At 42.3% G+C, this 25,016-nt stretch overlaps 1 protein-coding gene across 3 annotated transcripts in view; it reads left to right on the top strand.

Moving 5' to 3' along the window:
• Positions 1-25,016, top strand: part of MYOF (myoferlin) — a 78,579-nt gene that overhangs the window by 15,799 nt on the left and 37,764 nt on the right. For 2 of the 3 annotated variants that reach the window (XM_028729777.2, XM_077930440.1), the window contains exons 4-23: positions 461-569; positions 859-949; positions 6,865-7,025; positions 7,691-7,819; positions 8,286-8,348; positions 8,438-8,488; positions 8,693-8,723; positions 9,278-9,393; positions 10,843-10,969; positions 12,506-12,609; positions 14,525-14,593; positions 14,688-14,731; positions 15,919-16,001; positions 17,671-17,709; positions 19,849-19,973; positions 20,882-20,998; positions 21,578-21,755; positions 22,078-22,202; positions 23,286-23,392; positions 23,666-23,858. In XM_028729777.2, the coding sequence (XP_028585610.2) occupies positions 461-569; positions 859-949; positions 6,865-7,025; positions 7,691-7,819; positions 8,286-8,348; positions 8,438-8,488; positions 8,693-8,723; positions 9,278-9,393; positions 10,843-10,969; positions 12,506-12,609; positions 14,525-14,593; positions 14,688-14,731; positions 15,919-16,001; positions 17,671-17,709; positions 19,849-19,973; positions 20,882-20,998; positions 21,578-21,755; positions 22,078-22,202; positions 23,286-23,392; positions 23,666-23,858 (2,062 nt within the window). The remainder of the gene's footprint in view (positions 1-460; positions 570-858; positions 950-6,864; positions 7,026-7,690; positions 7,820-8,285; positions 8,349-8,437; positions 8,489-8,692; positions 8,724-9,277; positions 9,394-10,842; positions 10,970-12,505; positions 12,610-14,524; positions 14,594-14,687; positions 14,732-15,918; positions 16,002-17,670; positions 17,710-19,848; positions 19,974-20,881; positions 20,999-21,577; positions 21,756-22,077; positions 22,203-23,285; positions 23,393-23,665; positions 23,859-25,016) is intronic. The other variant, XM_077930441.1, reaches the window with a different exon arrangement.

Genomic DNA, 25,016 nt, shown 5'->3' with positions numbered 1-25,016 from the left:
GCTAGAATTGATGGTTTGATTATTTACTTTACTTCTGCATTCTTATAAATTTATAAATCTTATGAATTCCAATTACGCTCCCCCGTCAAAATAACAATCCCTTATATCACAACTGCAGTTTTAGCGACTTCCATTCATATTGATACATTGAATGATTTATACACCTACAGGTGAAGCATTCAAACTCTCTCCTTGTTCTTCCTGTATGTGGCAATTATTCTGTCCATCATGTTTCTTCCTGTCCTTGTGATTTATTATGCCTATCTTAACTTGTGATTATTTGTTAATGCAATAAATTGTACCATATTCATTTACAACACCTAAACTTTTAGAACTGACTTGATCCCTCCTGCCAAAAATGCCAGTTAAGAAATGGCAACTGATCAAAGAAAGGTTTTCTGTCCTTTATATAAGACTCTAAGCGTATCCCTGGGCAACGTCCTTCCCTCTTGTCTTCCAGGTTAATTGGCACAGCAACTGTATCCCTCAAAGAACTAGTAGGCACACAAAGCAGATCGCTTCCATTCAAGCTCGTTCCACTGCTGAATGAAAAGGGACTGGAAACCGGCGTGAGTGACCTCCTTACTTTTCATAGTTGCATGTTTTACAGTATAATCTATTTCAACAGCACAGGAAACATTTTGGCAACATATATTTCATGGAAGCTGCATTGATCAATTTAAAAATTGCTATAGAGAGGGAAAGTGTGTGTGGAGGCAGGTGATAAGGTGGGTAGTTATTGTGACATGAAATCAGTGGCTGGCGGCCTCATAGGCTTTTGCCGATCCCTCTGCATGAAGCTAAGTAGCTCTTTCGATCCTGTATAATGTTTGTGACTTTTCTTTTCTTTTAATTTAGGCAACAATTGATTTGGTGGTGGGGTACGAGCCACCAGCTGGACCTCCGAATCCAAATGACCCAGGGGGAACTGATGCACAAGGCATTGAAGGTATTTCAGGTCGTCCCCCCCAATCCTTCCTCCTCTTCCGTTCCCCACAGGAATGTTCTTTTTTAAAGGTCATTAGATTTTTAGAGAGCGTTTCTAGCCAGACTGTTTCCTTTTTTAAAAATGTATTTTTATTGAGGTTGAAAGGGACTTTACAATACATCATAAAGCCGGGAAGGGGGGAAATTAAGATAAAAACAACTGGTTGCAAACGCCATTCCTCACCTTTATATATTATGGATATTTTTTTAAAAAAAGAGCAGAGGTAAGGATCCTGTCAGGGAACTGCGATCGGCTTAGGGGCGAGAGGGGAAAAGCCGGATGGATTACAGAGAGCCCCCAAAGATCGTGGGAAGCAGCTCCTCCTCAGCGGAGGAGAGTAACCATGCCTCCAGTGGAGAGGAGATGCAGGGCTCGGAGGAGGCGAGGCGGTGCCAGGACACCTTGCCTGGGCAAAGCGGGGAGGAGAGAGGTCCTCCATTACCCACGCCCTCCCTATGCAGAAGGCTTCCGCGCTGAAAGGGGAGGCGCAGATTGGGCGTCAAGGAACTACTCTGCTGGGGAAGGTTTAAGGGCCGCCCACTCTCAGATACTGCCAGTGAATGAGCCAGCCACGGGAGAGTGGCGCTCTGCAGAGAGAAAGTTTATTTTGGCATCAAAAGCAAGGCTTCACAGCCGAGCAGGGAGGCATTTTCCTACTTGCTCTTGAGCAACCCCTTGGTACCCTAACAGATCCCATAAGATTAAGAAATAACTCCTACATATTCTAAATACCAACAGAGTTCAATAGTCAGCTAAGAACATTAGGTAAATGATCTCCTTCTTACAAGTACACAGCAAGACAACAAGCCTCCAGAAGGAGAACCAAGCAGCCAGGGGATGAGGTTCTTATGGAGAATTGATAAACCTTGGGCTCACAGATTGCCTGTCCACTTCCTTCTCCTTCTCTGGGGCAGATCCTTCTGCTTTCAAACTGACCAGGGATTCCCATCTCATCTGAACTCTGCAGGACATGCCATGGCCATAAACCACAGTTCAGACCCTTTCCGATCACCCTGTTTATTGAGCATTCAGGATGGTTTGCTTGCACAAAGCTTACATAGAAGTTAGGGCTCTTCCAGACCTACCTTTGCTCTGCACTTCTAGGCACAGGCCCGGGCTTACCAGACACAGGTGAACTAAGCATAATTTGGAGTAACCAGGCTGTGTGCACATTATTGTTTACTCTGGATCCACTGTGCTCCCACCACTGGCTCTCAAATCGGTGTGCACAGGCGTTACCCATGATGCGGAGTCATCCTGCGGTTTCTTGAGAAATACAGCTGTCTGAAGCATTTGCCCTCAAGCCAGAGCTTCAACTTGATGTGCATCAGGTGGAGACATCTGCCCGCCCTCTCTGGTGTGTTCAGCAACATGCAAATGTGGCTTGAAGCACAGCAGGGAGGGAAAGACCTTGTTGCACTTTAAGCTAGTTATGTGTACGTAGCCTAAATATAACTGGAACTATAACTAGTGGAACTACTGGAACTACTGGAACTAGTGGAAGTATAACCTACCTCCTTGTGGCCGTGCCATAAGATGGGCTGGTAAAGGTGTAAGAGGTCATAAAGTTACCATTACTTCCAGATGGGGCCGATAGGAAACAAATAAAACTGCCTATCTATTCTATGATAGTCCTTCAGAGCCAAACTAGACAGGATATGATAGGTGCAGGAACATTTTTTTTAGCTGGGCTCCACCCAGACACTAGCACATTTTCTTAGCTCAACCCAGCTCAGCTGGCTGAGGAGAAAATTGCTTGTGGGGATGGACTGTGGGAGGTGAGCTACCTGGGACACTTGCAAACCAATTTTTATCCTTTCCAGTCACTTTCTCTGGTATTTTAGAGGAGTTCTGTTTCCCCCCCCATTTCCTTTCTTCCTTCGAAGTGATGCATTTTTTTCTGGAAGCAAATGCCCCACCCCTGTAAAGTTGCCCGTAATCATACCTCAAGTTAAGTTTCAAAGGTCCATATTGTAAATCCCCAATGTCAGGGCTGGCCCACCCATGAGGCAAGGTGACAAATCCAGCTTCCAAGGAACACCTTGCCTGATGTTGTGATGCCAGCTGCAAGTGCCACATGCTCCTTGGAACTACCGCCTCCTTGACAGCCTCCCCATGCTGCCTCCATAGCGGCCTCTTGGCAAATAGGAGGCACTGCTAGTGTGTTCCCACCCCTAGGGAGGAAATGGCAGGGTCTGCCCTCTGGGGTCTCCTAGGCTCTGCATCCAACCAGCATGATTCAGAGTGGGCCTCTTTCCCCCTATGATGACCTTTGATTTGCAGTTCAACCATTGGGTAAGGTTGATAATATTCCCTCCCTTGTTCCCTATGTAGAACTTTGCTCACCCCCTTGTACCCTGGCAGGATGGGGCACTCCTTAAATAACTCAGTCAGTAGAGCATGAGACTCTTAATCTCAGGTTTGTGGGTTCAAGCCCCACACTGGACAAAAGATTTCTGCATTGCAGGGGCTTGGACTAGATGACTCTCAGGGTCCTTTCCAACTCTGCCGTTCTGTTTCTAATCATTTTGTGGCTTGCCTCAGGTGCCAAAATGCCTTGAGCCGGCCCCATCCCAAAGTCTATGTTAACTCCTCTAATTAAGAGTTATGACACACTCCACTTCACTAAACATTCAAGGTGTCACCTTGCTTGCCTCTATAAATCAAACTCATGCCTGAAGCTCTCTGTTTCAGTAGTTACTGCTGAAGATAGTCACTGTTATGATTTAAAGCCTCTCCCAAATGTTAGCTTTTTATGTCTTGAAAACCAATTTGTTAGTTTACAGAAAGCTTTTTGTGTTGTCAGAGGTTGTATGGCCTTGACTCCCAGGTGAGAAAGTAGGATCTTGCTAGTTAAAAATATATACTTAGAGGCCAGGGTGTAACCTTTCCCCAAGCTACAGAAACTTGTTCTTCCAGTTTTCATCAAGTAGCCTCACCTTTAAACTTTAAATTGTATTGTGGAAAGTGAATCTGCTAGGCTCTTGTGTTTTCCACAGGAACGGAACATGCTGGAAGGTAGGAACTGGCCTAAACAAGAGAAATGTTTCATTAACTTCTCCTAAATCAGAAAAGCACTTATGCAAAATGTGCTTTGTGACACAGAAGGAGGTATTGCTTTCAGGTGTCTGCTTGAAAATAAGAGTTTACTTTTGCAAGGTATTTTTGCAACACATGCAACCCCTCATCTATACTTTGAAGTGGTACAGCCTACAGATAGTTTAATCACACAATTGACTATTGTTATTATTATTAGGAAGTTCTGAGGCAACTGTTTGTATCTTGTATACATAAGCAGATACTTAGGGGGTTTTTTAATTAGCAATTTGATTTCTGATCAGTAAAGTATGTGAAGATGAAATCTACTTTGAAAGAGAAAAATAGTATGAATAAACAATATGAGTTCCCGAGAAAGTCTTACTAAATTTATTCAAAACCCTCTATTTAGGTATCATGAGTAAATACGTTATGGGAGACGCCCTTTGTGGGTTAATTATTTGTGGTAAACTTTTGTAATTCAGAATTTCTGAGGATTTGCCACATTTTATTACACCATTGTGAATGTCACAGTTTCAGTTCCTGGTTGAAGAAGGATGCACAATATCATATTTACCTGGAAGAGAGGATCTATATTTTAGATATTTATTCAGCTTATACACCGCCCTATACTCGGAGGTCTCAGGGCGGTTCACAAACAAGACCACAACATATACAATCAAACCAAAAACAATAACCCAATAACCCCCACCACCCAAAAAAGAACCACATTCTAAAAGGATGTTGGATGTAAATAAAATTAACCAAAGGCCTGGTTAAAAAGGAACGTTTTTGCCTGGCACCTAAAGGTGTATAATGAAGGCGTCAGGCGAACTTCCCTGGGGAGAGCATTCCTTAGATGGGGAGCCACTGCAAAGAAGTCCCATTCTCATGTTGCCACCCTCCAGACCTCTTGAGCAGGAGGCACATGAAGGAGAGCCTTGGAAGATTATCTCAGGGTACAGGTGGGTTCATATGGGAAGAGGCAGTCCTTGAGGTATTGCGGTCCTGAGCCCTTTAAGGCTTTATAGGTCAAAACCAGGATCCTATTTCTGTGTTAAAGCCCAGCCTATTCCAAATAAAATGGTTTCACATAGAGAGGTGCAGTGTTATGGTAGTGCAGATGATGCAATTGTCATTCATATCCTATGCAGAGTCAGATTAGACCAGTGGTTTTCAACCAGTGTGCCGTGGCATTCTGGGGTGTCTTGAATTGATGGTCAGGGGTGCCATGGGCAACGCTGGCCTCTGTCCCTTCTTTCCTTCCCTCCCTTCCTCTGATATCCTCTTGCATCTCTGCCTCCCAAAGGCTTGCACAGGTTGCAACACACCTGGCTACAAGCTCCCCAGGCAAATGGTGCCTCTGGATCTGGCTAGGGGGTGCTGGTTGCCAGGAGCTGAGGCAGCTCAGAGACCAGGGGTTGCTGCAGCGGCTGCTTGGAGGACTCCCAAGGGGAGGGGAGAGGAGCAGAGGCTGGGGAAACACTCCACAAGGGAGGGTGTTTGAAAAATGGTGAGAGGCTGCCAACTCGGCAGGCAAGGAGTGACGTAACTGGGCCCCTGAGCCCCACAGGGGTCCCGCAGAAAGACCCCTGTAGTTGCTCAAGGGAACTGTGGACTCAAAAAGGTTAAAAACCTCTGGATCAGACTGTTATAACATGCCCCTTGTGAGGCTGCCTTTGATGACAATGTGGGAACGAAACTTGGGTCAAATGCAGTTGACAGATTGCTAAATAGAGCATACAAACAGGAACATATCACTCTGATACTTTTTTTCATCTTCCCTGGTCACCTGTTTGTTTCCATTCCGATTCAAAGTGCTGCTTTTGACCTTTACAGGCCTAAATTGCCAGAGAGTCTGATATATTATGAACCTCCTATTTGACTCTGTATCTCAGTGGAACATCAAATGCCCTGCTCTTCTAGCCCACCATGACCAGAGCTATTTAGGTGCATGCGAAAGTGACGTGGAAATTGTAAAAAACAAACAAAAACTTTTCTAAAGGAGGTATAATATGTGAAGACACGGCTATTCCAACAAAGCCTTGGGTCTTATGCCTACTGATAATTATTTTTAATTAACTTAATAATTTTTTTCATATGCCACTTTTACACACACACACCCCAAAAAAACCCTTCTCAGCCTCTGAGTGGCTTTTACAACAAAGAAAACAGGAAAGCATTTCAAAATCAAAGTGCAAAAGCAATTTCATAATAACATAGCAAAACACAATAGCAAATGTAATAACATACTAGAAACAACATTTCAATACTATAAATGTAGCAAGTTTACATTAGCAATTCTCAGCAGCAAACAAAAAAAGCAAGGGAGCTGGACAGTTCCACCTCGGTCCTAGAAATAGCCCTCCATGATGTTGCTCATAGTCTCTCTCCTGCAGGAACTTCTTAAAAGGCTTCCAAAGGCGGGGGGGGGGAGAGAATAGCTGGAAACAAGCCTCCCATTATGTTGCTCCTTGTTTTACTTTGAACTGTTGTGAAATGTGTATTTTATCCTAATGTTCGGTATTATTCCCCCCTCCCCGGTAGCCCGTATAACATTTTATATTATTCCATTTTTTTGTTATGGTTTTGGTTTTCAGATTGATGCTTTTTTATTTAGCTGTGAACTGCCTTGAATATCCTGGTATAGAAAAGTTGGTTATAATAGATAAATGAGATCACTGCCTAATTGCACCTTCAATTACACTCAATTGTATTTAGGTAAAGTCGTGGTCACGCTGTGTAGTTTCAGGCGTAGGAATGAGCACACCAGTCCTTGTTGTTTTTGCTTATGTTCATCTTGTTTCTACAGTGACCGCACTGATTTATATCTTTGGCAGATGGCGAAGAAGACGGAGGTGATGAGGAGTCGCCTGACGGTGGAGCTGGTCCCGTTCCCCAGGGCGGTCCACGTGGCACCCGCGAAACTCAGCTTGCTCGTCGAATTGCCAAAGGAAAGCAAAACCGGAGGCTGCTTTCTAACAAGCCTCAAGACTTCCAGGTTGTAGAGTTGATAAGTCATATGCATTGCAAGACCTAATATGCCAGATTTCAGGATGACCTCAGGCTGCAGTCCTGTGCACAGGTGCCAAGGAATAAACCTCACTGAACACAGTGGTGTGATGCATAGGACTGCATGATAAATATCAGTGAAAAGGAAAATTCATGCATAGTAAGCATGTGTAACTTTTCTGTTCTGGAATCTCCAGACGTTTCAGAAGCTCTCATTTAAATCTTGGAAGATTCTTTCCCCCGGTGTAATGTCTCTTGGCGCCAGTCTAGAATAGCAAAGGAGCGGTATGAATAAATCTCAGGATTTAAAAGTGAAGTCTGGAGTATTCCTGCCTCCCCCCCCCCCATCAATATTTGATAAGCAGCAGAGTTAAAAGTGAGGATGCAGCACTCCATAAATCTAGTGGTTTTCTTTCTTGTTTGGGCCCAGGAATTTTCCATGTAGCCAGTGGAAACTCTTAGTTTCTGCCCATTAGAATGAGATGTTCTTCTGGATTGTCTAACTTTGGTTAATAGATTCCAGTACTGCTGGTTAGTTTATTTTAACAATAAAAGAAAAGAAACACTTTGTCAACGTGACATGATGAGAAACCAGCCGATAAAAGGAACACATCAGTGATCTAATATTTGCATTTGTTTTTCTCCCTGCGTTAGATTCGTGTTAGGGTCATTGAAGGACGTCAGTTCTCTGGGAATAACATAAAGCCAGTTGTGAAAGTACACATTTGTGGCCAGACACACAGAACAAGAATCAAAAGAGGCAACAATCCTTATTTTGATGAGGTATTGTAATGCACATCTTTGATAATCTCCTAGCTGAAAGGCATAGGTTTTTTACCTGGGAAAAAAATAAAAACTTATTTTATCTATTTCTATCTTTAACTCTCACCCCACTCCTTGTGGCTAACTGTTCTCAGTAAAAAAATAATAAAGCAAAACTACTTTCTTATCTGTGCACAATCTAAGTCTAGTTGCCATATTTTATGAGAGAGATGGATAAGATGGCTAAATCCTAAACAAACATATTTGGAAGTAAACTGTTGAAATCACAGGGATTTCCTATACTGAGAAGTCCCATTTTGTGCTGTAAAATGATTAAAGAACTTGGACTGAAAGTCATATGAAGAAATGTAACATGCATTTGTGCTGGATTCATGAATAAAATTCCTCATCTGAATCCTTGGCGTCTTTTAACTCCCAAGAATATTCAGATTTAATAACCAAGCTATTTCCTCCCATGACTTAACAGATGTTTTACTACAATGTCCACATGACCCCTTCAGAGCTCTTTGATGAAACAATAAGCATTCGGGTAAGTAAAACTAACAATGTTCTTTATAATTGCCTCATTACTGTTGAATAAAAGTAATACATTATTCCATTCCTATCATTCAATTATAGGTATATGACTCTTATTCTTTACGTGCCGACAGTCTAATGGGGGAGTTTAAAGTAAGTATTCTTGATGTCTCAACACATGCTTTCTGTTTACCCTCTTACCAGATCTGTAATGAAAATGTTGGGAAAGGGGAACACATTTCTCACAAAAGATGGAGGCTCTGAAGTTTCATTTGTGAAAATTGTTATACTTCCTGCTGTGGTACTTTCCTTGTTGTTGTTTTTTTGGAGTGTTAATATGCTAAACCTTTGTTTCAGATTGACATTGGCTATGTCTACGATGAACCTGGTGAGTATGTGCCTTTAAGGCACTATCTTCTGTATTTCCCTCCTAGGAAAAACGTGGAATAGCTGGCAGGGGGCAGACCATGATTATGAAGGTGGTTTTCCTAGGGTGTGGGTCATCCATTGCACTTCGGGTGTGCTGACCCCTGCAACAGCAGCAATCTTTGGAGTTGGTCTGGTCTGCCCCACTCCACCTACCGATCACACCCAGCTCATACCAAGTCATTGTTCCATACAGCTCAGGAATGTCTATAGTGCTTTGCAGCAGCTCTCTGGAGTGGGTTTCAGGCAGGAGCCTCTATCAGCCCCTACTGGAGATGCTGGGGCTTGAACCTGGGACCTTCTGCATGCAAAGCAGATGCTCTACCAGTGAGCTATGGCATCCTCCCCTTTCCCCTCCACATTTGACACTCCTGCTTCTCACTGCCACTAGTTATCATCACAGTTTAAATGTGACTCCTTAAAGAAGAAAAAACACCTCCTGCATATGGCTTATTTGAGAGAATTAGAATATTATTTCCCTGAAGGGATGCTATCTTCTCTTTTTTTTATTTCCAGGACACGCGGCCATGAGAAAATGGCTGCTTCTAAATGACCCTGAAGATTCAAATTCAGGTGCCAAAGGGTACTTAAAAGTCAGCATGTTCGTTCTCGGAACAGGAGATGAGCCACCTGTAAGTTTCAGTCATAAATAGATACTTTCCTTCTACTAATATGCTTCACATGGGTTAATCTGTGCTTATGTTGGTGCCAGAAATTACATTTGAAGGTACTTTAATGACCGAACCTGCTTACTGTATGTTTCTTTTCCCCAGTTCTGCTTGCTCCGCTACTTTCCACCCTATCGCCACAGCGCTTCTCTCCCATGGCCTTCTGCATCGCTGCCTTTCAAAGGTACATCTCCCCTTAACTTTTCCCAATTTCTCATCTTTGGGGTACAGCCTCTTCTTGCTCATGGTACTGCTTCTCCCCTCTGCTGTTCCCAGATGCTTCATTCAGTCACAGAAAAGACTGAATCTTGGGTTTTTTCTCCAGATGCTCTTGGGAGTGTTATTAAAACGGGGAAATGTACAAATCTGCAAGGATACATGCCATTCCCCGTGTCCCCCCCCCCCCATTTATCTTCACAATAGCTTTGTAAGGTGCATAAAGCTGAAGGATTCTGATTAGCCCAAGGTGATATTTCATGGTCAATAATATATATCATTTCAAAAATCTTCTGGAATGTTGTTATTGTCGCTTTTTATGACAATATTCTCACATTAAATTTGACTTCTAAAATGTCAAAAGATTGTAATTCGGAAAGAATCCAGTGTAGAGTGAGCCCACTTTTTCCCATTTAAGATTATATACATTGCAAACAAAATGCCAATCATGTTTTAGCTAAACTTGCGCTACATAATCTTATGTGCAAGTCTTGACCTGCAAAATTCAAATTGTTGGACATATTAGTCAGCCTAAAGGTTTGTGCTGATAATCCTCACATTCTTTTGTACTGAAGATTAGTGAAACTGACCTCATGGAAGGTTTCCTCAAAACTTCGACCCTCCAATTCCTAGACCCTTGTCTAAGCCACTAAAAAATGCTTTGCAGCCTCTTACACACTTTGTACCATGTATTTAGCTAATGCTGAATAGAAGACAGAATGACACTGTATGATGTACATCGTTGCTATTATAGGTTATGCATAGGATTTGTGATTGTGATACAGAGGAAAAACAGCTAGCAGGGGAAAGTAGGGGAACCTCTGCTTCGCTTCGCTGCCCTGCCGATTACGCCTTCCCACTTTGCAGGAGAATAGCATTGGTGACATGTGGTGGCTAAATCATCTGTATGAAAACACCCTGGGTGTGGTCTTCTGAGATTTATATGCATGCATAATTTCAGTACACGCTCACAGCCCAGCATTCTATGATCTGTGAAAGGCACAGCTTTCTTGCAAGCTGCGGTTGTTTAGGGGCAAAGAGGAATCACTTCAAAGTGAAGTTGCCAGAGTTATGCCCTGTATGCACACAACTCTGCACTTCACTCTGAAATGTTTGCAGGTAGTGGCTATTTAACAAGGGCTTGCTTGCTGTCTGCTAGGGGAAGAAGAATAATGCATTTGAATGTGTCTCCAACAGGTGGAAAATAGAGAGCGGGAGAATGAAAACGATGATGTAGAAAGTAATCTTTTGCTACCGGCTGGGATAGTACTCCGATGGGTCACTTTCGTTCTTAAGATCTACAGAGCTGAAGATATTCCTCAGAGTATAAACTTTTTGTTTTATTTTCTGAGTTATTTTCTGAGTTAAAGTTGGAATTGTGTGCAACTGATTTTTTTTATACCAATATTAGTTTCTTGAGAGCTCAAGAGATGCTTAAGACTCAGTTCTTACCTAGGTGGTAAGCCTGTGTCTGGGCTGTACTCCTTCAGACTTCATTTAGGGGCTCATATAACTGTATAAACTTTTTGATTTTAAAAAAATCCTCTACATATATCATGGGTGTACCCCTATCTGCATAACCTAGCAATTATAAAATATAGATGCACTTTTACTCTCGCAAGATTTAATGTTTTGACCTCGGCTGTACTTGAGGGATGATTCCAACAGATTCCACACAAAAAACACTTATGTCCCTGTGTAGATGTCAGTACCGAATCTGTGGCGTGTGTCCTTCTGGCTTGCACTCTTTATAAAGACTTGAGGAATGAGGTTATCACCCCTCTTTCATTATCCATTTTGGGTTGCCCAGCCACTGCCACATTGTCCTTTTTCTTTTCTTTTCTCAAGATGAGCAGGTGACGGCAAAGGTTGCAAGGTTTTTAGCTGGGGCAATTAGAATAAGATCCACTATTTGACTATAGATTCAAAACCCTAAAATGTATTTTATATAATTGACTTTTTATTTCTACTCTTTGTGTATCATATTGCTGTTTTATTGCTGTGGCTGATTGATGGCTGATGCAAATAAAGATTTATTCTTCTTCTGCTACCATGGGTGTAGAATTCAAGGCTTGCCAAACTGCCCAATTTGGCCTACAAGGTCATTTGGGCCTAGCTACACCCACCTGCCATACCACATCAAAGACAGGATAGGTAAAGTTGTGGCATCAAAGGAAAAATCAAGAGCCTTAGAGTGTCCTCCAGATTGCATTGCAGCTCGGACTTGTGTTCAGCATTGTTTTAATCTGGTGCCAAACACAAGCCCCACTAATTTGGAGCTCCCTACTGGAACCCCCTGAGCACTGCTGCTTTTAACAGGGCTCAGATCCACCCAGGAATGACCAGTCCCAGCCACCATTTTATTTCATTCCAAAACATTGTGGGACAAAGCATTGTAGGGGAATGGCTAGCTAGTCTCTGCAAAAAAAATGGCAGCCACCAGTGGGGATTTCCATCTTTTAGGTGACAAAATAAAGCTTTTTTATTAAAAAAAAAGCAGCAAAAAAGTTGCCACCACTCATAAAAGTAAGCCCCTCTGCTATTGTAGTGAATATTGCCCCTGAATTTGGGGTCATTTTAGCTGCTGCCATCCCTGCCCATTTCTCTGTTACCTCTAGCTTGGTGTTTCCAGGGCGAGACATCACTCCAGAAGGGGCCAAATCTGAGCCCCATGTCTCTGGCCGCTGATCCTTTGTTTGCTGGACTCAGTTTTCACTATCATGCTATTTAAGTTCCACAATACCATACCCAGCTGCCACATCGCTGCATGTTCATGAAATATGCCAACTTTGTGGCTCCGAGATCTTGGTTGTGAAAAATGATTGCCATTTTTTCCCTCTTCTGTATGTTTTCTGTGCAGTGGATGATGCTTTTGCGCAGACTGTAAAGGAAATATTTGGTGGAGAAGCAGATAAGAAAAACCTTGTGGATCCATTTGTGGAAGTTTGCTTTGCTGGGAAAAAGGTATTCAGTGCTAATAACAGAACTATATAAAAAAATATGCTTGAAACCAGTCAGGATCATTAATCATTGTTCGAAGTTGAATAAGCCATAAGAATACTGTGGTACCTCAGGTTACATACGCTTCAGCTTACAGACTCCGCTAACCCAGAAATAGTAGCTCAGGTTAAGAACTTTGCTTCAGGATGAGAACAGAAATCGTGGTGCGGCGGCAGCGGGTGCTTCAGGTTAGCTAAAGTGGTGCTTCAGGTTAAGAACATTTTCAAGTTAAGAATGGACCTCCAGAACGAATTAAGTTCTTAACCCAAGATACCACTGTAGTCACATCTTGCCTGGGTTCAGAGCCACAACACAGTTTCCCATTATGTGCTGAAGCCTTGGACTTACACACTTACCTCTGAGGTCATGTGTTCTCTCCCCCCTCCCTTCCTCTTCTTCCCCTCCTCAGACATTTATAGTGATATGTTTTCAGCTAACTGCAGGTTTTTGTTATATCTGAACCTGGACAAGATGTGCTTGGTCTTGTGGGATATTGGAACAACCCAACTTCAGATCATGTTTAATGATCTGGGCTTGTTTCAAGAAACCATTTAATGACAACCATAATTTCTGATTTGAACATAATAGCAAACTGTGGTTATTTGAAAATGCAAGCAGATGCTCCTGAACTTCACTCAGCTGTACACAAACCCAAGTCTTGTGCACATTATGCTATAGATTAGCCTAATAGTCACCAAACTTTTGGGACCTGTGAGCACATTTGCAAAATGGATAAACTGTCATGACCACAGATGGACGGACACACACACACACCAGCACATTCATTTGGTTAAAATGCTTCTTTTAAACCTGATTTCAGTGGGAGGAGACAACCCTGTGGACACCAGGGTAGGCATCTGTCGACACCTTCTGCATATGTACTTCTGGAGCAGGAGGCGCAAATTTGAATAAAATATGGGGGGGAGTAAATTCCGCCCTGCATTACTGTACACACCATTTGAAAGGCAATGCCCATCAACTTGCGGGGGGGCAGCCCCCTCAAATATTTTATTGGGGAGGCCTAAGGGACCTCGAGGGACGAGGGTGGCGCTGTAGGTTAAACCACAGAGCCTAGGACTTGCCGATCAGAAGGTTGGCGGTTCGAATCCCCGCCACGGGGTGAGCTCCCGTTGCTCGGTCCCAGCTCCTGCCAACCTAGCAGTTCGAAAGCACATCAAAGTGCAAGTCGATAAATAGGTACCGCTCCGGCAGGAAGGTAAATGGCGTTTCCGTGCGCTGCTCTGGTTCTCCAGAAGCAGCTTAGTCATGCTGGCCCCATGACCCAGAAGCTGTACGCCGGCTCCCTTGGCCAATAAAGCGAGATGAGTGCCACAACCCCAGAGTTGGCCATGACTGGACCTAATGGTCAGGGGTCCCTTTACCTTTACCTTTACCTTTAAGGGACCTCAGCCCCTAGGAGTTGGCTCCTATGTTCTGGGGCCGTATAGGTGACTCCTGGTCTAGCATTCAGGCAAATGCCTGCCAAAAACTGAACACAGTCATACCTTGGTTTCTGAACAGAATGTGTTCTGGAAGTTTGTTTGACTTACAAAATGTTCAGAAACCAAGGTGTGGCTTCCGATTGGCTGCAGGAGCATCCTGCAGCCAATCGGAAGCCATGGGAGCTGCGCTGGACGTTCGGCTTTCAAAGCAAAGTTTGCTAACTGGAACATCTACTTCCGGGTTTGTGGCATTCGAGTTCCAAGTTGTTCATGAACTCAGCTGCTCAAAAACCAAGGTACGACTGTATACCGACAATTACTATGCAGAGCACCCATTATATTTTGTGAGCATTTGTTAATCTTCCTTATGTCTGAATAAAAGCTATTCCTAGACATAGAACTGTTCATAACTTTCATATGGGGATTTTTTTTTCCAGGTTTGCACAAATATAATTGAAAAAAATGCTAACCCAGTGTGGAATCAACTTGTTAATCTTCAGATCAAGGTTGGTTTGCTGCTGTACAAAAACTATTACAATGTTGTTGTTTTATTTAGAAATAAGACTTTGGTTAATTAGTACAGTCTTCTTTTTTTTCTAGTTCCCTTCGATGTGTGAAAAAATAAGACTGGTGGTGTACGATTGGTGAGTTCTCCTTTGTTGTTTATAGAGTTGCATGCGAAGCAACAATGACAATGCTTCAAAACAAAAAGGTTTTAACATACGTTGGTGACTTGTGCCGCACAAGCTATCGCAGAATTAATTAAGTGCTCTTTGCAGAGCGGTGCTCAGATTATTTGTAATGAAGTTGGTTATAGCTTGGTGTTCTTAATAATTGCCGCTGTTATGGAGCATGACAGGCCTGCCTGTTTAAAATTCCCACGAGCTCTCATTCATTAGCTACTCAGCTTGAACCATTATAAAGATTATAGAGATCATCAAAATTATTTCATGGATAATTATGTCCATTAGGCTTACTGCTGTCAGGGTTGTCAGCTGTCAAGGCAGGGGGTAATACAGGCACATAGTCTTTCTATAAGGTGCTAAAAGATATGTGTACATCCTTTAACAATTGAGTAGTGCGCATTGTGCCATCTGATGGCTACTGGTGGAACTGAAATCCTGTCACGGACGTATAGGTGAGTGTAGCAGCCATAGGATAACCTTGTGTGTTGTCTTATCTTAACCTTGCTGCCCTGGGCTTCGGGATGGGGAGAAATTGGGTTCAGCTTGTATTTTAGTGCAAGTCTGCCTAATTCATACTTCTTGAAACGAAATGTGAATCGAGACACAGCGGTTTCTCCTAATTCTGTGATGCAGTTCTCCAACAAAAAAAAAAGTGTACTAAAATGCATATATTAGGGAAACGTGCATAAAAATGTGTTTTTTATTATTAAAATAACATACAAAATGCATCATATCTGGGGAAATTGCTTGCAAAAGTATATAAAAATGTATGTATTAGGAGGAATTTGTACTAAAGTGCCAAAAGATTTTGTGAGGAGGTGTTTTTTTTTTGGGGGGGGGGAGATATTTTTGCAGAAATGTGGTAAGCTGACCTTAACATTGAAAAATGAGAAACTGAGAGAACTTGAAACTGACTGATTTGCCCATGGCTCTCTCTCTCTCTCTCGCTCTCTCTCTATATATATGTTTCTTTACAAATGCAGTAAATAATAATGGTAGTATTAGTGATAAATATACAATTTTCAATACAGAACATGGTTAAAACAGGACCTACCGGTATATAGTACTACAATTTTATATGCTTAAGACCATACCCACATCTGAATATTTAAAATGAATACTGACGATTACATCATTTCATGAAGGGATCGCCTCACCAGAAATGATGTCGTAGGCACCACATACTTGAGCCTCTCCAAAATTGCTGCTTCGGGGGGAGAAGTTGAAGGTAAGCTAGTTTCTCTTCCAATGTTGTTTCTTCAAAGGAGCACCTGTAAGAAGAAGAAAGAAGGACAATGTAAGAAATCGTATTTCTTCACTCAGGTTCAATGTACGGAGCCGTTGGAGAGGAGCGGTGGCATCACATACCAAGCCTCCTGGCATAATAATAATAATAATAATAATAATAATAATAATAATAATTTATTACTTATGCCCCACCCATGTGGCTGGGCCTCCCCAGCCATTCAGGGCAGCTTCCAACATATTAAAAACATGATAAAACATCAAACATTAAAAACTTCCCTGAACAGGGCTACCTTCAGATGTTTTCTAAAAGCCAGGTAGTTGTTTATTTCCTTAACATCTAATGGGAGGGCATTCCACAGGGTGGGCGCCACAACCGAGAAGGCCCTCTGCCTGGTTCCCTGTAACCTCACTTCTTGCAGAGAGGGAACCGACAGAAGACCCTCTGCACTGGACCTCAGTGTCCAGGCAGAACGATGGGGGTGGAGACGCTCCTTCAGGTATACTGAAGGACCACTTGCCGGGAGGGGGGAGAAACCAGGTGCTAGGAAGGTTGGGTGCTGTGCAGACACATCAGCAGAGCCAATCTGATGCTCCTGCTGATATGCCTGCACAGCACTTACCTCCCTGCTCCTTTGTCCCACCTCCTCCTGGTAAGCAGCAGCAGCTCAGTTCCTTCAGACATTCCTATTCATACGTCCTGCTACCTGATTGGTACAAAGTGCCATATGAGTCTGCATGTAACGCTTGCCTAGCGTAGTCCAGGGGTAGGCAACCTAAGGCCCGGGGGCTGGATGCGGCCCATTCGCCTTCTCACTCAGGCCTGCGGACGGTCTGGGAATCAGCGTGAGTAGAATGTGTGCTTTTATTTAAAATGCACCTCTGGGTTATTTGTGGGGCATAGGAATTCATTCATTCCCCCCTCAAAAAAATATAGTCCAGCCCACCACATGGTCTGAGGGACAGTGGACTGGCCCATGGCTGAAAAAGGTTGCTGACCCCTGGAGTAGTCATTTTCTCTCCACAGGGACTATTTCAGGAATAGTGTGGTCTTGGTGGTCAGCTTCCCACCATGGATGTTGTTGCCTTGATGAAAGTTGGTTGGCCTCCCCCCCCCCCCCCATGAAACTTCCCACATTTGGGTAGAACAGATACTATTCTTTGGAGGTGTCTCTCTTAGACCAATCCATTATATCCTTCATAATGAGTGTGTAGTACGCTATTGTTGAAAAATGAAAACTGGTTGCTATAGGTCTATGCATATCACGCGATATCTTGAGTTTCCTTACCACTATGGGTTACTATATTTTCTTCTGAAGCTGATTTAGCTTTGAGGACTAGTTCCTTTGAGGACTGCATGAGAGTGGCACCTCTGATCTTAAATGTTTGCACTTGTCTGTCATCCTGTGATGCCCGCATAATAGCCGTAAAATGCTGCTATAATTTCTTATTTTGTGAGGTTGATACCGGCAAAGCTGTCGGCACAACCCATCCTAAGTACTTATGTGATTTAGAAGCAAGACTTAGGATCAGGACATACCTTATTTTTAGAGCAAGACTCCAGATTCACTTTGATTTAAATGTTTTATATGTTGTACGTTCTCTGTACAGTACTACATACCAAATAATGTGTTGTCTTTTATAATCTATAGAGTTTTCATCTTCGGGAGCTGGGGCTTCATCGTATGAAGGTTCATAATCATATATTGGAGTTCAATGCAAATTCTTGCCCTTTCCGCAAACTAATATTTCCTTTTAAACCCAAATGTGTAACCCATACACTTACATTAATGTTAGCAGCTGTGATGATACTTATGATGATAATTTTTAACAGTTTGGGCATTGGATCACGATTGCATGAGATTTTCTTTGACTTTTGCATGGCTTTACTGTATATTTTTGCATGCAATTGTTTAATTTATTCTATACCCCAACTTGTAGTACTAAAGATATATGCAGGAGCTTTGGAGACAGTGCTTGGTGGTTTGGGCCGTTAATGGCTTGCTGTGTTTAATGAGAGCACATAAACAGATTTTATCTATGAAAACTATCACAGGCAGTATACATTTGCCTCAAATTCTGTGCCTGATTTCTCAAAGATTAAAAAACTTTTCATAAAAACGGATGCAATATTAAAGATCTGCCTCTGAAAGGTACCCATAAAATTTGTTTTCTCATCCAGAAAATTTTCACATTTCTGTACTGAATTGCACTGAAAATTTAATTATGCAACAGTAATTATACTGTGAAATTTCTAAGAAACCTTTGCCTGATTAGTGAATACTTTTAAAAAGGAATTACACACACACACACACACACACACACACACACATAGTGTGTAACTTTATATTTGCCTGACCTCAGCACATTTACTTGGAGAGAAGATTATATTTTTTTCACATTACAAAGAATTGTGGGATGAGAGTGATTCACACTTCTAATTCTACACTACTACGGAAATAATGTGAATAAGATGGTTGGGTGAAATACAGGAGGGTGCACCTTCACTTTTAATAGTGATGTATAATAGGGATTTTATCATGGCAAACATAGGGGATTATATTGTGGCAAACGACACTTGCTGAACCTCCTGCTTCTGCACAACTAGTGACTACAGGAGCCCCAACCTCCTTTGCATCTGCCCACCCTAAATGCAAAAAAAGAAGAGTTCTGAATCTCACTTCTTCATAGATTGCTCTCACTGTGCAGTTTGGAGAGCAGCTGTGGTTGTGTTTCTAGGGGGCTATGAGTTGGTTTGGATATTTGTTCCCAGCATTTAACAGCAACTGATTCTACTAGTCTTCTGCTGCAACATCTGATACAATTAAATAATTCAATTATTACAACCATGTACTGATCTACGCTAACCTTTCACCTGTGATTGTAACAGTAGTTTAGATAGAATGTGTGACTAATATCTCCTTCCAGTTTTATTAATGTGCAAAAAGCAGTCATGCATTAACGTTTATGATCAGGAGTTAAAGAAGAGAGAAAAGCACAGTGATGAGAGAACTATGAGTTTTTTTCTGCAGAGGACTCTACGCTGATAATAACAGCTGTCAAAGCTCTGGTTGTGCCTGTAGTTCTCTCCTATGCTTACATCACCTTCCTTTGGCTCCTGAAAAAAGATGTTAATACAGGACACATATCTCTCAGTGCTATGGTTCTTTTGAATAAATGAAGTTCTCTTAGCATGAAGGTAGCACAGCCAGTTTATTCTATGGGGTTCTTTTCCCATAAAGTTTTGACTAAATTCAAATTTATGCATCACCGTTCTGACCCAGAGCTCTCCAGACACTGTCATGTGCAGTGGGCTCCTTTCATTGAAGTGTATGGAGACACCCTTGTGTATCCACATACATAACTGGTCTTGCCATAGATCCTGCCCACTCACTGCTCTTTTGCAGGAAGCCAAATTTTTGCACTGTTCCTGTTTGGGAGGCTAGATTTTCCCTGGGGCAGGCAGTTCCTTACCCCAGTGCACCCCAGAGGAGGGGGTGGGGAAACTGTGGCCTCAAGATGTTGCTGGACTACAATTCCCAGCATAGCTGGGACCGAGGGTATTTGGAGTCCAACAACATGTAGAGAACCACAGGTTAGTCACCGTGGATTAGAGATGACCCAGTCACAAAGAGTTTATGGGTCATGGTTAATCTATTGAGAGATATTCCCGGCACTTGGACTTTCTTTATACCCATAAAATAAAATGTTCTTATTTGACTAACAACTAACATTTAACATTTTAGTTTGCTGCATCCAGAGTTAATGTTTATACCCTCTTAAGGTAGCCCCTAATACAACATGTTTTAATCATGATGTTTGCTTATCAGTAAATACCGGAGAGACGGAAGTGGGATTCTTACCAACATTTGGGCCTTGTTATCTAAACCTTTATGGAAGTCCAAGAGAATATACTGGATTCCCAGATCCGTATGATGATCTAAATTCTGGAAAGGTTTGTTTATCTTTTGGAATATCTCTTAGTCAAAATATCTGCTTTTTGCTGTTCTCTTGCTTCCACACAATGGCAGGAGAAAGAATGTTGGCAGGGAGTTGAGAATATAGTGTTATGACTCCTTCACCAGTTGTCCTTTTAAACACTCCATCACATGTATAAAATAATGTGTACCTTTTAAAAGGATTTGATGATGTCATTTTCAAGCAACAATAGTACAGATTCTCAACACACAGTTTGTAGTCTTCAAACATAACGTGCAAATTGTATTGGTGCTAAAAATAAAATATTGTTATTTCTCTAGTACCAAAAACCACTGTGTCCCTTTGTAACATGCACATCTTGCAAAGTCTAGTCCATCTATGGGCCCTAGGCATGCAGAAACAGGATTGGGAGATTCTCACACAAATTGCTGCTTGCCTCTCTCCCCAGCAGCTAAGATTGTGCGTGCTTAGGTCTGTAAAGGAAGCTGGAATTGCATCAATCAACTGTTTGGAAGGCACGAAAACAGCCTGGATTCAATCTTCCCACCCCTTCCTGCCAAGCGGTTAATTGGCCCGATTCCAGCTGCCTCAAAAGAAGTGGTTCTGTTTTACTTACTTTAATAACCTTATTGCTTTTAACTGAGCTTATTTGTAACCACCCAGGGATCTTCAAATGATGTAATCAAACAAATAAACAAATAAGCTCAAGATCAATATTATAAAATTGTGTCCAATGACCCATGTTTATTAGTTTCAGTAGAAAAACTGGGATTGTTGACTTAAATTATGTCGGGGGGGAAGCCTATTTTATTGTGAGATGTGATAAAGCATGCAAATTGGAGGGTGCAGATGATACAGTTAAAAAGAATATACTAACTTTGCATCTTACGTGCTATAGATTGAAGTATCGCGTTTGTGTTTCAGGGAGAGGGGGTATCTTACAGAGGCCGGATCCTGGTTGAACTAACCACACTGCTTGACAGCAAACCCCTTTCTAAAAAGATTGAAATGATACCCAGTGATGATGTACTAGTGGTTGAGGTAAGTGCTGTTTTGTTCCCCAATATGTGAAATATGAAATATGAAATATTTCAATCTTGCTCCTTTTGGGCAAGACCCACCACACAATTGGAAGTCCTTGATCTCATAGGGTGGTTAGGTGAATCACACCCCTAAACATATCTTTGGAGTGGGCAGAAAAGAATACTTTTGCATTTATTTTCCACATACTATACAGTGGTACCTAGGGTTACAGACGCTTCAGGTTATGTGTTTTCGGGTTGTGCACCGCGCCGAACCCGGAAGTGCCGGAATGGGTTACTTCCAGCTTTCAATGCTCGCGCATGCGCAGAACCGCAACCCGTGCATGCGCAGATGCGGCGCTGCAGGTTGCGAACGCTGCGACTTGTGAACATGCTTCCCGCATGGATCACGTTCGCAACCCAAGGTTCCACTGTATTGGTAGTCAGCAAATCATTTAAAATGTGTGGTTTCATTTGACATTTAATGTTTCTCCACACTGGTAAATGTGTGTGTGTGCCAACATGTATTTTAGGTGGGGTTTTGCTTCAAAAATTAAACCACTGTTTGTTAAACCACTGTTCTTGTTTGAACCTACAGAAATATCAGCGGAGAAGAAAGTACAGCCTCAGCGCCGTGTTCCATTCTGCCACCATGTTGCAAGATATTGGCGAAGCCATCCAATTTGAAGTCAGCATAGGGAACTATGGCAATAAATTTGATACCACCTGCAAACCGCTGGCATCAACAACTCAGTACAGTCGGGCTGTATTTGATGGTGAGTATTACTGCTGCACAAACCTAGCAATAAAGACATATTTGGGTGGGTGCTGTAACTTTTAAATCTGTACTTACAATTAGGCAGAGTGAGGCAGATTTTGGGTGCCATTGTAGGGCATCAGGTTATTATTTATTTTTAGATATGTATATATCTAATAACCTGAGATATTACTTTGCATTTTCCACCTTAGGCAGAAAAATAGCTTGCCCAGTCTTGGTTGAAATAATGTGAATAAAGATTGTTGAAATCCAACAGCTATACTGTATATATTTTTGTAAGAGGACATATTCCCCCAAATAATGTGCCTATTTCACTCCAGGAAACTTCTATTACTACCTGCCATGGGCAAACACGAAGCCAGTGGTGACACTTACTTCATATTGGGAGGATATAAGTCATAGACTGGACCCTTTGAACCTTCTTCTTGCCATAGTGGAAAAACTGGTAAGTTAATCACAACTGTTTCTCTTTCCCATAATTCATATATACAATATTGTTGTGGCTGTATATAAAATAAGTAAGTAAGTAAGTTATAAAGCTTCTTCTTGGATTTGTATTCTTGCATGCAGCAATGTAATCAAAACTGTGGCAAAAACTGGGCTTCTAGTTTCACAGCAGGCAGAATTTCAGTCTCGTCCAGTGAAAAATGCAAGAAACGTTGTTTTTTGTGATGTAAGCTGCATAAAATACAGCTGCAAGGCTGTAACTGGGCCTGGACATTATGAACATATTATGCTGATGCTTCATACATTGAACTGGTTCCTGGTCCATTTCCAGGCCCAGTTCAGAGAGCTGGTTCATGACTTTTAAGTCCATTACAGCATGGAATGAGGGCACTCAAAGGATCACTTTTCTCCACATATGGCAGGGTATTAACAGGCACATGCTGGTACTGTTGTTCTGATAAGTACATCAGCACAAACCATTTTCCAGGTGTCCCCATTATCTGAGGTGCAGTGAGCAGATACCTGGGTAAGGTCCTTCTGGAAAGTGGCTCCCCATTTGTGGAATGCTGCCCTTTGGGAAGCTTGCCTGGCACATGCCATGAGGTCAGGCTTGATGTCAGCTGAATAACACCCCCCATACCTTTAATACAAGTTTTTAACCTACCTGAAAGTTTCAAAGAAATTATCAGTGTGGATTTCTCCATAATTTTCTTACAGCAAAGACAATTATAACAACAGTCACAGCAGTATAAATTCTTACACCAGCATGAAAACAGAACAAAACCATGCCAAAGGTATTTGGTATAGTTTTAATGTGTATTTTGTGAACCACTCTGGTATTATGAATATGGTATATGAGTATTTGAAAATGAAAATAAGCAACAAATGAGGCTTAAGTTAGTCACAATGGCTAGCTTAAGCCCCATTGATTTCAATGGGTCAGCTCTGAATATGTCTAAATCTGGATCCGACTGTGTGCTTTACAAATAGTTTTCTATAACACCGATGAGAGAATCTCACTGGGGGAAAAGGTTGCAAATGAGTAGCACATATGGACTTACCCCACTCTTTAAATCCATAGCAAACAAACCTGACAGCCTTAAAATCAGGAATACAAGCAAAGGCTTCGGAAAACCAGTTGACTGAAACATGGCTGAAGCTAATAGATGAGCTTATGGAGGACCTGAGGTAAGTTGCTCTGTATCTTCCCTCTTCACAACTGCCCAGAAATTCAGTAGTGCTGCTTACAGAGATTGGTTCCTTTTGCTTAAGAAGTGCCCCAGTTCCTCAGGGAGGGAGCAAAACTCCTGAGCCAGAGTCTCTTTGGGTCCATGGTGCCTTACACACCAATGTTTGTGATGTTATTTTAAAAACTGACTTCAGGTTTCACAGCCATTCCCACAAACTATTGGTTGATTGGTATGTTTGTTACTAAGAAAGCCTACTCATTTCTTCTTTCAGCAAGGAATTCCCAAGCCACCAAGGCAAACACAATGTCACGGTCCTCGATACACAGATCTACAAACTGCGGGAGAAATCGATCAGACAGATTCAGGAGGCAGCTCTGAAAATAAGGAGCGAAGCCACAGATATCAAGGCCACACTGACAGAAATTGAGGATTGGCTGGAAAAATTAATACTGCTATCTGAAGAGGTTGTTCTCTCTGTATTGATAATGGGCTAACTTTTTCTTTCTTCTGAGGGTCACAAGCTAGCGGTGGGCATTGCTAGTACACAAACAGACAGACAGGCACATAGAGGCCACATGCTTATCACTCATACAGGCAGGAGGGGGACAGGCTCCAGCAGGCAAGCAGAAGCAAACTCACACATTCAGGCAGACAGGCAGACCAGCAGTGCCCAGTGTTTCTGCTCCCCACTACAGTGCTAGCTTCAATATTGTATTGTGGAGAAAAACTGAAGCATTTTTGCCTCCCACATCAGCACTCTTGTCCTACCCCAGCACTATAATAGGGAGGACGCACAAAGCTTTTCCAAGGTCTTCTTACCTTGCAGTGGCGTAGCGTGGGTTGTCAGCACCCGGGGCAAGGCAAGTAATTTGCGCCCCCTAACCCGTGGATTTGCGCCCCCTAACCTGTGGATTTGCCCTAATCCCAGATGTTGCGCCCGGTGTGGCCGGCCCCCCCTGCACCCCCCACGCTACGCCACTGTTACCTTGCAAATGTGCCTCTTCACCCTCTGATCAGGAGTTACTGCAAGAAGTAATTCAAGAAAAAAGGAAGGAGTCATAGGCAATGCCAAACCATAGTTAAAACAAACCAAGGTTTGTAAGTAAACAACAAGCCATGATGTCTTGTTAGTAAGCAAAAAACAGTCAAAGGGCTGGTCAGGGTTTAGACGGCCCAACAAACCGTGAATTGACAAACCGTAATTTATTAAACCATGGTTTAGCATTACATGAAAACTAGGCCATACTGAGGTCACCTTTAGAGGATCTGCGTGAGACACCTGGTATTTGAGATGCGACTAGTTGTGACAGGAAAGAGATTTTTTGGAGGTGGTAGCTGCTTGTGGAATTGCATTCCCAGGGCAACTTACCAGAAGAATAACAGTGTAGATACAAGGTATTCTGTGACTCAGGTGTCACGGTCTTGAAATAAAAGCATTACATTCTCCATATTCTATTCCCATTTAACATATGGTTGTGCTGAAGACAGAAACTCTTGTGTATTAGAATGTTTTTGCCTGTTGTTTTACATGCTTAATACAGCCACCCACATCAGAGACCTGGGATTGGTTGTAACTCCCTTTTGAGTGCACACTCAATAACAAACTTGGCCAATATATGAAA

The sequence above is a fragment of the Podarcis muralis genome, chromosome 6, assembly GCF_964188315.1.
Source record: "Podarcis muralis chromosome 6, rPodMur119.hap1.1, whole genome shotgun sequence".
Classification (NCBI taxonomy): Eukaryota; Metazoa; Chordata; class Lepidosauria; order Squamata; family Lacertidae; genus Podarcis; species Podarcis muralis.
This window is presented reverse-complemented; position numbering and strand designations above follow the sequence as displayed.